Source organism: Aythya marila (genome assembly GCF_965140915.1).
Source record: "Aythya marila genome assembly, chromosome: 11".
Lineage (NCBI taxonomy): Eukaryota > Metazoa > Chordata > Aves > Anseriformes > Anatidae > Aythya > Aythya marila.
This window is the reverse complement of record NC_139052.1, coordinates 5,474,441-5,487,408: the sequence shown is the minus strand read 5'-3', so window position 1 is coordinate 5,487,408 and position 12,968 is coordinate 5,474,441. Positions and strand designations below refer to the sequence as shown.

The 12,968-nt window shown below is 34.1% G+C and overlaps 1 protein-coding gene across 1 annotated transcript in view; it reads right to left on the bottom strand.

Annotated features, from left to right (window-relative positions):
• The window catches only part of ENTREP2 (endosomal transmembrane epsin interactor 2), a 129,955-nt gene that overhangs the window by 77,764 nt on the left and 39,223 nt on the right, over nt 1-12,968 (bottom strand). Inside the window, exon 2 of the mRNA XM_082769542.1 lies at nt 7,642-7,698. Within this exon, the coding sequence (XP_082625668.1) occupies nt 7,642-7,698 (57 nt within the window). The remainder of the gene's footprint in view (nt 1-7,641; nt 7,699-12,968) is intronic.

Below are 12,968 nucleotides of genomic sequence, written 5' to 3'. Positions count from 1 at the left end.
TTGCAGAATCTTGTTAGCAGTTCTCAAGACTGCCAAAGAAAACTTAAAATAAAAGGGATTTATAGTGAGTGAATATACAAAGACTACATCTCCTCTTGTCTAAACCCACAGGAATAAAGAAACAGACATAAGAAACTGATACTTATAAGCAAGCAATAGTCAGTATTCAACCCTATCCCAGTGTATCGGAACTTCTCAAAACTCTGTAACTTAAGGCGTAATGTTTTTACACAAAGTCTTGTTAACCTTTAAACTAATACCTCAGTCTCAAAGACGAGCATTTGTCTAATAGCATGGCTCCTAATAAACATCCTAACAAACCTGAAGAATATACATGCCAAAATTATATTGCAGAGAGTGATCAAGGGATAAGCAGGGTGATATTCTCCATTTCAACATTACACAAGCTGTCAATGGCAACAATGGCATACAAGGTGATAGATGCCTTTAGGCTCTGCAACTCTCCCACGTGTGCGCATTTATGTTTACTTGTTTTTTCTCCCACAGTCCTGATCCATTTATGCTAAAAATAGTCTCTTCACTACAGAGATCATCTATTTATTATTATTCCAGCTGCCAAAACCAAGTCTCTTCTTGAGAAAAAAAAATAAATAAATCAAAAAAATCCAGTCAGATCTGATCATGATTCCTAGTTCAGGAGTTTTGTTTTGCCTTTTTAAATAACCATTTTTATTTTTATATTTTTTATTCTGCCTCAGCATATCAGGAGGTCCCTTCCTTCCTTCAGATAACGGACCCCTTTTTCCTCTCCAGCACAGAGTCTGGGATCACATTTTCCTTCCTCAAGCATCAGAATTGACAGTGCTCTATTTCAGGTTTCTGAAGTCAAGTAGAAAAATCACAGATACATGAAAACAACTTTCCACAGTCCAACAGGAATCAAACAGTCCTAAGTCAGTAAGTCATGTTTCAAATGTCAACTATATATGAAAGTAGGTACCTGGTACCAAAATTAATTTTGAACACATATAAGCAATGCAAAAGTAGTTTAAAAAAAAATAATCCTGACACCTTTAAGCACTATGCTTGCAAATTAGCAGGTAGTTTTTCCCTTATTTACCTAATTTAAAAGTTCAAAAGGCAGAAATAAGGTTTGAAATGAAATGGTTGTTGAGAAGATATCTGAATAAGAATCCAAGTATTTGGCTGGCTAAGGCACAAGTTTCTCAAACTACAGTCCGGAGAAGGACTGACAGAACGCCCTATGAGAGAGATTCCTTCTGGATAATAAAGACAGATCAATTGCAAGGAATATATGGATGGAACTTCACTGCCAGGGAACAGGTTGTTTCACCAGAGGAAGATCAAGCACTAAAAAACTAACAAAACAGCAATGATTTAGGTAACTAAAGAATCCACAAAGCACTGACATATGTCTTAGCCAACCTCGTTTTTTAAATAACCTGCTTTTACACTTCTACATTTCAACCTTTATTTTTCCTGTTTTTACGTTTCAACCTCAATATGCATTTCTACTGTCAGAAGTATGTATGTATAATTCTGTATGCAAATTTGATTTAAATATACTGAAGAAATAAAATCAGGCAAATGGACAAAATCTCTTATGGCAAAAAAAGGGAGATATGATGACAAAAACATGGATTCATTCAACTTTGATAATGGAAATATTTTTGGATGAACACAAGGATATGTAAATAGAATTTTCAATTAAATTGATATAGAACATGAAATATAAATTTAGGTTTTCAGTTTGAACACTCAATTCAGTGCTGAAAATACACTAGAAAATAGCAACACAAGAGAAGATTAGACATAGACCTGCCTGCTTCTAAAATACAAAGGATATATAACTGCTTATTACTGTATGACAGACATTCTCAGCAACTGCTTTGACATTTATTACATGGGAATTAGTGATAACAAGATTTGCAACAATTATTTCATCTACTGCCTAGTAGGAACAAATAATTTATTTTTCTTTGTTTTTATTAGTCAGACAAAGCAAGATTATTTTTTTTATCCTAAAAAGCAGTATTTTTTTTTTTTATCCTAAATATAGAGCAAATGAAACATCTTTTCAGTATTTGGTCCTCTTTTTTTCTCCAAAGAAATATCTGAAAATAAATAGGAAACCTATGTGAATTGGTATTTACTTCCAATCTATATAGAAGACCAGTAAAAAACAAAGAGTCTTTACTACTTTATATCACTTTGAAAACTGACGTATCCATTTTTGTATTTTTATAGACAATTCAGTGAAATAGAAAAGCTGATCAAGTTACAGAATGAGAAATGATTCCCGCCATCCATGTGTATGTTCAGCTGGCCTAAAGCAAGCCTTGTAAGATAATTCCACAAGTAACTGTGAAATCGCGCATTAAAATGTCAAAAACTAAATAAACAGCAAAAGCATATGACTTTGCACAAGCGAATCACAGAAGCAGTCTTATCTACATTTTCAAATATTAATCAAAAATAAAGCTAAATCCATTGCTATGGAAAGAGAAGCAGAAGACAACAGTGGTGAAAACCTGTCTTATCAGAGCTCTATAGAATTCCTAAAAACATTTTTATTGACACTAAAGGAAAAGATCAGTAATTAAATGATTAAAGAAGAATCGATAACCGCTGAAAAATGAATGGCTTCTCTTGGAGATCTGATACATAAATATAGTTCAGTGTCTACACAGCACTGCAGTGCAGTTTAGATTGGCATGCCAAATGAATTTAACAAGCGATAATTTTACTAGATGACAGACTTTTTTGTTTGGCTATAATTTATAAATAGGAATTCTCCACAGTCTAGCTTTATATTCCTTCATTTTTAAATAGCCCTTTCTTCTGCAACTGTCTTCCATGCATTATTTATACTTCGCACCAAACTTCATCCTAAACATCTCCCTGATATCTGTCTAAGCAGATGTTGACAGTGGATTAAAAAAATAAAAAGATGCCCAAGAAAACATTTATATTCACTATTCACTTTTCTTAGTTGTAGTATGAGATACTAAGTTAATCACCATTTCTTCAATAGATCTCCAGGTCCAGAACTTTGGTTCATGGAAAACCTTAAATGAAATCCAATATGGGAATTGAAATGTACATATCTATAAAAAATTATTTTCAAGGACAGCAGAGGCCATACCCTTCTCACGAGTCTCTCACAAGTCTGTTGTGCCAGAGGGCAAAAGTCAAATCACTACCACCACTTATCAGAGCCAACACACAAAACCTGTGCTTCTCAAATAAGAAACGGAAGAAGATGCAGTAAACATCAAACATCAGTAGATGTTTGAAGAATTTTTACTCAGTGAAATCCTTTAAGAGATTTGAATACTCCAAAATTTGATGAAAAAAATTATAAGCAAGATGTGGTTCCAATGTCATCATGTAATCAATTTGCACTCATTACACTCCAACAGTAAACAATCTATCAAGAAATTTAAAAATCTGAATCTGTATGTCATGTACTCCTCCAATAATACTGTAGCAACTGAAATAACTAAGTAACCAGACTCATGAGATCAACACCACTAAATGAAACGGTATATTGCCTTGTAGTCACTGTTTCTTCCTCTTGCTAACTGTAATTGACACTCATAAGTTTCTCGTATTTGGAAACAGCATAATAGTAACTATTAAAGAGTAATGGTATGCTCAGACAAAATTCTACTAGTGTACCAAAAAGAAAGAAAAATATTCACAGATTGCGGTAAATTTTAAACCATTTTTAATGCACGTTGCTTGTCATGTTCAAAGGGGTTAACTCATTGATCTGGACACACTGTCCAGATTTTTAAGGAAAAATGCATGTATTCTTTTCCTTTTTGAAACATGTTGCTATATTGCTTATGCACATTTTTTCAAAGGCAATATTTACCTGCCAATGCTAATACATCCTTATTAACACAGTCATCTCACCACTTTAATAACATTGATTTGAATCTAATATTACTTTGTGCTAATAGATTAATTGAAGCTCCATTAGCATGCATATACGAAGCACAAATTACTTTTCATTATTAAGTGACTACACGAATCTCACAGCAGAATACATAATGCAGCTGAAAATTGTTTTGCAGACAAAGAACAGCAGCTAGTAATTTGTAATACGCTTTTTTTTTTTCCCCCTCCATGCACATAATTGGTTAAAAAGAATTCTCTGCAGTGTAATTTTCGGCATGTCAGTTAAGTACAAGGAGAAACACAGACCAATACTCTGTCTAGAAAAATTGGGAAAGACTAAGCACTTCTACATTCACTATTATTTTCATTTTTTAAAAAATACATCAATAAATTACTGAAAAATATAGCATATTTCACGAGTATCTATTAATTCAAATCATACTGAAGTTTTCAGCATATCTACTAAGCAACAATACTTTTTTTCAGAAATTTAAGATTTCACATCATCATCTGCAGTATGATCGTTATCTTTATTCAAATACACACATTCATCAACATTTATGATTCATTAGTTCTTCTATTTAAATCGCTAAACCATATGCTATCACTTTCTAAAAGATAGAGAATTGTAAAAATGGCTAAGAAGGCACAGTACATATCTGTATTCTACACATAATGAATACTGCAGTTCTCCAAGACTAAGTGCAGGTAGAAGAAAAATATCATCTAGATAGTTTATGTAACACAACCTCAAAGGCACAACATTTTTCTACTGTTCATAAATATTAGGATACATAACGGCACTGGTAAATCATCCCTGAAGTTGGTGCAAGCACATTACTATTTACATTACTAACAGAATGCCATTACCAGAAGTGCTATACTCAAATATTAATCTGCTTCTGCTGTTGCCCATAATTTGGCGGTGCTCTAAGGATATACTCCAACATGAAAACGGTACAACTTTGAAGGGCTATGTCTGCCTTTTGTTAAACACAAACATGGAACTGTGTTTACATTCATGTTCTTTTACTTCCTCCTGCTTTGGGCAGTGCTCTAACATCTCTGCTGTTTAAAAAGTTTTTGTCAGAAAAATAAAACTTTAAAAAGGTTTTTGTTGGTAAAATATATTAGACCATTTTTATTATTGTCAAATCATCACCTTTGTGACTTCAAATAAAATAAATATAAATAATGTGTTTTTCAAACTATTTCACAATTAAAATAGAACTGTTCTAAACTTCTCTGTCTTCAATATTTTACATATTTCACTATTTACACTTTAAGTATGATCTTCATGTGGGCAACCATAAGAGAGGGGTTATGAAGTGCCTCTCTTCGAGCAATTAATAAAAAGAAAGGCACGACCCTTATATCTAATAGGCATTTACATGGGTAAGTCATCACCCTGAATTTATTGAGTCCCTAAAGTAGATTTATAATGAACTTCTTAATAAATTATGGATTCAAATGCTTGAATGTCTATTACATCAACCTTTCGCAGGTTTTTCTCATTATATACTCTGGCATTACAAAATAACAAAATATTCAGAAGCATCGCCAAAATAAAACACTTTTTCAGAGGAACAATAACAATAAAGATTTATTGATAGGAACACAAATCATGCCACTATAGCATACATGTTTGAATAAGAAGAATAAAATGGAAAAGAACAAAGTTTATGTTCAGCTACAAACCATTTCAAGAAGTATTCCTCTCAACACCTCAGATGAAAAACAACATATAGATAACATGACTTGAGAATTAACTCAAAAAGAATTCTGCATACTTGAATGAGTAGGAACTGACAGCGGGGAACTAAAAAAAAAAAAAAAAACTTGCTAAAATATTACAAGTTCCTTCTTCTCTTTCAATTGCAGTCTTAGACTGTAGTAAGGGAAAATGGAATCCGTGCTCTAAATACGAAGTACTACTTTTCTGTGTGTTGAATGAAAATCTGTTTTATAAACCTAAATTGCACCCAAATCACACTGAACGTTTTTCCATTTATAAATGTATACTGCAAGTTTTTAAAAGTTTATTTCTGCATGAATTAAGCACATTACATGTTAAAAGTAGTTTTCAATCATGTTCTACATCCATGTAGCTTATCAGCCAAACTAGCCATTACTTAGACATTAAACTAGACATTACAGTAATGCAATAATATTACCCCTGAAATAAGGCTTATATAGAGAAGTGCTTGTGAGAGTGACAGCTACAAAGTGAATTCATGCATTGACACACAGGAAAATTCATGCAGTAACAGACATAAGAGTACACGAAAAGAAGTGCTAACCCTTAGTTTTGGGATAGAAAGTCTTCTACAGAGAAACCCTCATGAAGTCTGATTATATCACACAAGTCCACAGATTCAGCACAGCACATGCATAATCTCTACATCATAAATGCACACCCAGTTACCTCAGTACAATCACATTCACATATCATGCTGCTCATGGCACTCAAATGATACACATACAGTGAAAAAAGAAAGTTTTCATGTATTTCAACTTTAGTATTTTAAATGCCTAAACATATAATGAGGAAGCACCAAATTTTATTTATTTATTTAATAACAGGGAAGGTCTCTTAATGAGACCTTTAAATTAAATTCGTTAACTTATGAGTTAGTACTCAACTATATCAAATCATTTGGTGCATTTTAATCAATGTTTGATTATAAGACCTTATAAGCATGTGAAACAGTCTAAGTGGCAATCAATTACAGGTCTATTAATAGCAGTATTAATTATAAACAGAACATATACTATTCCTGCTGAAAATTAACCAAAACAGTACCACCTTTTATTTGCTCCAAGTGTTCCAGTTTCTGTAACGTGTATTAGAAATACATAAAAAGTCATCAAGTATGCAATGTGTATCTAATTATCACAGATGTATTTTGGATTTTTAGCACTGTTTTTTCTTCTAGAATCAAGTACACCCAAGATCTTGTTTTACTCACTCTTAGCAAATAAAATTATTTTCCCAAATTAATCTCTACATCCCCTTAAGGGGCAGGCTACACATATATCATTTTGCTTTCTCTAAGAAAGCATCTATACTTGAGAAGTCTACTGGACAAATTGAAACATAATTAATTACTCCGCTCAGACTGTTGTCTGCTTCAGATCAAGGAAAGACCACTAAATATTTCTCAAATGCAACAACACTGAGGCTTTGTTCAATTATTTCCTAAATCACACATGCAAAATTAGTACCATTCTGTACAGTTTAGATACATCCCTATTCAAACTCAATGCTGCACATGAGAACAGCTGACTCCATGTGTTATCTTTACAAGATGAAATAAAGGTTGTCATTAACAAATATGATCTACCAACTAAGTGGAAACATTTCAAAACCAATAATATTTTGAAACCTTCTTTTCTTCAGTTATAATGTTTTGTAAGCATATGTAATGTTACTTTACACTAGCACATACACAAACTGCGGTAGCATATAGGAATTCAATCTAGTTTACCAGGTTGGAATTGATCATTAACCAGTAATATAATGGAAAGCCACAAGGTCCATAGTACCTTTAAAAACTTTAAAAGCTTTAAAAACTTACTCAAGTCAATATGTAACATTTCCAATGGGAGACAATATCAGCATTTAAAACTACAAAGTCAATAAGCAGAGGTCTACCTATAGACAAAACCACTAGGAGTTACTTCTACAGAACCCTTTAGTCACTTATATACAGTCTGTACAACAGGACTGATTAAAGCCACACAGGCACTCACCACAAGAGAAAGGGGCCTCTTCCATGAAACAACACCAATCAGTCCTGACAACAGCACCTGAAACAAAGAAAGCAGAGTCACCCCAGCCTTGGTTTTATACCAGCATATTTAAAAAATAGTAGACAATTCTAATAGCAATAATGAGTATTAAGTTCAGTTATAATGTTTGTTTCTGTCACTCTGGTAATACACCGCTAAAACAGATACTGTTTTCATTTTATTCTGAAGATTAATTAAACAGAAGTACCGTTAATCTGTTTTTAAAACAAATTTTAATCCATCCAACAGATCCAATTAGTTCTGTTCAGATTGCAATAGGTCTTCAGACATGTTCTCCCAAGTCCCAAATGTCATCAGTACTAACAGAGAAAAAATGTTTAGGGTAAACTTTCTTGTGGTGTCTTAGCATCATTGAAAATTAGGTCAGAGAAGCACACAAGAAGGGGAGTCAAGATGGGGCAACTGCTAATTTCATTAGTATTTGATCATTCCTTAGGAATAGTGCAGCAGTTTACTTACAAGTGGCAGATCGATTGACATTGTTTACTTGACACTGATTTAAAATATTTTGTGCAATTTTTCACAAAGCCTCCTGTTCTGACAGAAGTATGCCCCCCAAAATGCTATCAGAATCATTCAAGTGATTGACAGTTCCTAAGCAGAGCCCTAACAAAGCTTAAGAAATGCCTTAAAATTATTTCTAGTATTACTAGTGAAAACCCCGTCCCTCTCTGTATCACACACAGGCACCTTCAGGAAGGTATAATTTAAAAATCACTTTAAATGCCTTTTTGATGTAAATAATTCCAAACCTTTTGGTAAAATCAGCCAGGGTACCCTGCTAAATCAAAAGATTGTTGGTTTTTTTCCTACACAACAACAGTACTTCACCTTATTTTTGCAGAAAACAAACAAAAATGACAAACAAAACCCACCCACAAACATTCATTTAAAACATATATTTAACATACAGATATACCACCCCCAGTTTTTTGATTTTTTTTTTTCAAGACCTACTTATTCCACATGAGCTTTCCTTAGTTTCTAAGTAAAAATATATCCCTCCACTACAAGTCAAAAGCAAGCTAAAATTCATACCATGAGTAACCCAAGCTTATCTCAGGTACTCAAAAATAATACCTAAGTTACAGCTCGGACACCATAAACTTCAAAGACTGTTAAATGTCAAGAGCATAAAACACAGAAACTGGAGCGATGGGGTGAGGAATACTGACTCCGGAGGAGAAAATAGGTAGCAGAGGGAGTCTCTTCATTAGCACATTTAATCAAAAAAAATAATAAGCCAGAATGTAAATAACATGCAGAGAAAACAATACATTATGTATTCATTTAATGATTCAAAACTGCATCTGTATCTAGCGTCTAGAGAAGCAATGCACGTGGTGCTGGTGACCAGGCTGGAAACAGGCTGCCTACTGGTGCTTGGAGCGAGTGCGGAAGCAAGAGCTGGTGGAGCATGGAGAGCCAGGTGGTACAGCACCCGGGTGAAGCGCTCACTCTGCACGGTCTGTAGATGTTCATACTGCAACATATTTCACACTACCTGCCTGGGCTGTAGACATTCATACTGCAACTTATTTCATGCTACCTGATAAAATCCACAGCTGCTGCAGCTGAAAATATTCGGGAAGACATGTTGGGAGATGCAACCTTTGTTATTTTCTTTAGCACCTATGCCATATAAAAACCTCAGATAAGGTTTCATAGTAAAACTACAGTGTTGGACTAAAAACTAAGTACAAATGCAACACGTGAGAAGTCACAAAACCACAATAACAGTGGTTCCAAAATCAGGATATCGAATCCTAACGACTGCAGATAATCCCTAGAGAGAAATTGAGGCAGCTTGTATTTATTCTACAGTATTTCCTAGAGCATGTAACTTCCATACCAGCTACATGCTTCAGATGTTGGCCAAGGCAGGAAAAAGCAGAGTTCCTTTTTTTTTTTTCAGTTAATTAAATTTGCTCACACAGCTGTGTTAGCTTATTATTGTTGTATGATAACTGTCTCTGGGCTGATAATCATGTAACGTGAAACTGCACTCAAGAAGGTAAAATGACAGGGTTAGCTAGCTTTACTTGAGGCTAGACAGCAACACGCTCTCAATTAAATAAAAAGGGATGGCTGAAATTGTGAGGTTATTAAAGAAAATCCCTTAAGAAAAACAAAAAAATTGCCTTCCAGAACAGTGTATGTATTGATAAATAAAATACTCATGTATAAGCCAGTACTTCTCAGTCATCAAGTCGTGCTGAGAGTCGAAGTGCTTTAGTGTACTACTTATGACCAGCAAATCCTTTCTTTCGTTTGCTGTGCAGCCTCCCTTCTGCGAGGTACAACTCTCTCTCTCTCCTGCCCAACATACCTGTGGCATTGTGCATCAATGAAGAAGCAAGGGAGCTGATCCTTTTTGTTCAGCTGAACTACAGCTGTTTTTGACCTTTATGGGTGCCTTGCAAAATGAGAGTTACATATGTTTCTGTTAGAAAAAACCTCCTTGGCACTCACCCTACTGGTAACCACGAAAAAGGTCAAGTGCAGTAGTACGTTGGTAAATTCTTAATATTCACTGATGGTAGACACTAAAACACTATCCTTCGTCTGTGTCACGAATATTGTCATTACAAGAGTTCACATAAACCACATGGTAATTTTCTAAATCCTATTAGTCCCCAGTATCACTGTGGTTACCCAAAAGCTTGTTTTGCCTTGACATGTAGTTATCCACAGCAGCAAGCACCTTTAACACTTTAAGCCACTGTCTACACAACTGTATAATTAACAAAAAGCAAACTGAGAACATTATACATCCACTTCTGTTAGAATATACCAAGTGACTCTTAAAACAGAAGTCTAAAGATGATTTCTCACGGTGCGCAGAGGACCAAGAATTTAAAAAAAAAAAAAAAACACACAACATTGTTTTCTCTTCATTTTTCACTTTTTATAAATACAAATGTCAGTATTGGATAAAACTAGTCTGGCTTTATTTACTTTATCTACAAAAGTTATTTGAGTTATTTTAAGTTGTGTGTAATTCGCAGACCCAAGAAACTTACAGTAGTCACTCACAGTATCCGGTGCTTCCATCAGCGAAAACAGCTTGTGTAACAAGTTCTTCATTTCACCAGATTAAGGGCCATGAAGCACAGCACAAGGTAAGCTGTTTTTATGCAAGTATCTAAAACAATGGCATTTCCTAAACATAGATTGAAAGGCTGAGCTGTATATATCTCTTCTAATGTTTTCTAAAAATCACTACATCACATGTATATTCTGAAGAGGTTTTTTTTTCTTTCTTAAACAAAAACTGAATTGGAGTTATGATGATTTTTTAACAACTTGCCTATTAAACCTATGCAATGTGACTTGATTTGATAGCCTGCATATAATCTCGGGCCTAACTTCTATCTGCTTAACTATAATGAAAATGCCCAATGATTTATTAATCAAATAAAACAAAGCTACTAAAAACGTTTTCAAAACCAGATTTGTCAGCTTCCTGAGCAGGTATGTACAGCTGCAGGAATTCTGTTCAACTATAACAGTGGTGTTGATTCAGAGAGCAAAAATAAACAGAATACATCAGTGCTGACTTCTGCAGCATTAGGAATACAATATTACATTAGGTATGAATGCCTTTCAACACGCATATAAAAACTCCATTATCATTAATGCAAGCTGTGCTCATGCATGGAGAAGATGCATTTATTTTAATATGCACACACTGAGGCAGGACAAAAACAGAAGGTGAAATTACTTTCTGGTACAGGGATTGCAAACAAAGGATTTAATACAAACAAACAAAAAAGCCCCCGATAATGTCTTTTCCAGCATTTTCAATTGTCTGAACTCAAGCCTCTAGAAATTCAGAGTGCTGATTTTGAGTATGGTGCAGATCAGATGATGCAGTCTCTTGATATCGCTTACACCATCAGCTTTCCAAGGCTTCATCTCCAAAATGGTTTTGTATTTTCCAGTGTCCTCCCTTTAAGCAACTTTTCCAAACTACAAAAAGTGTATATTTATACGAACATGAATTAAATTAAAACCACACTGAATACAATGAAAGACTATCTAGGTAAAATAAATTCCTGGAACTGTAAAATTCCTAATGTTTCAGTATTAATTTGTTTAGTAAAACAAATTCTTTTTTCTCAGCACAACTTGAGATCTTGCAATGCTTTTCAAATACAGAGCACATTAGCTACAGAAAACTCAAAGTTCTATTGCCTATTCTTATTTCTAGTTTCTTGTTGAGGATTATACACCATATGTCGAGTCATCTGCTCCTGTTCTGCAAATTTAAGAGTTCCTCACTTGTTCAAGTTTGTAAACAGTGAACAAATTCTCCAGTCAATGGATTCAGTTACCAATAAAATAAGCATACATACTGTTCCCATTAATTGCACCAAACTCCTTCTTCTAAGATACTAAACACAGCAAATAATGCAAATTGTGGTTATCCTTAGCTCCTACGTTACCTGAATGAACAGAATCAACAGCATAGCAGTGTATTTCCTCCCAGTTAAAGCATATAACATGTCAACATATAACATGTCAATTCAAGCATACTGAAATAAACTATTTTTAAGAAAAGAAAAAGGTGAAATAATATAACATGTTATTTAGAGGGGTTAACTGTGCTAGTGAAAATATTGATTATTCCTGCAAGGAGGGGAGGAAAAGCCAATCCCAACTGTGTAATGAGCTCTACTAATACCTGCAATCAAAAATAAAATGGAAACTCTTGTCTAACAAGCTAGGTATTATTGATAAAGCAATATCAATAACTTAATTTTGCAGAATAATAGATGACCTCATACCATGAGCAAATATAAGTGCTTCCAAGTGACTTAGAACAGACAATGGAGCAATAAACCAAAGTAAATTAGGGCATAACTAAATAAGCAGGGCTTAACTGAGTTTCAAAGGGACTAGGGTCCCAGTTAAGGGACAGAGAAAATGCAACAGATGAAGAGCATACTGAAACACCAGACTTTTTGGTGTGATTTTTCTCAGTTCAAAGTGCTGATAAAAAGCTTTACTCAAACAGAGTGGTATTCTCAAAACATTAGGCCAAAATTGCATGTGGCATTACATTGGGCATAAAGGAAAAATTGGGGGCAATCCAATTATAACGATATAAATATCCACACATAAATTTGTGAACAGATTTAATAAATCTTTTAAAATAAAAGGCCAGACAACTATTTTGAGGAATGCAATATGGAAAATTAACATGATTTTATACTGCATAATGCACCTCGAGTACTACATTCAGTTTTAGCCCCTCACTACAT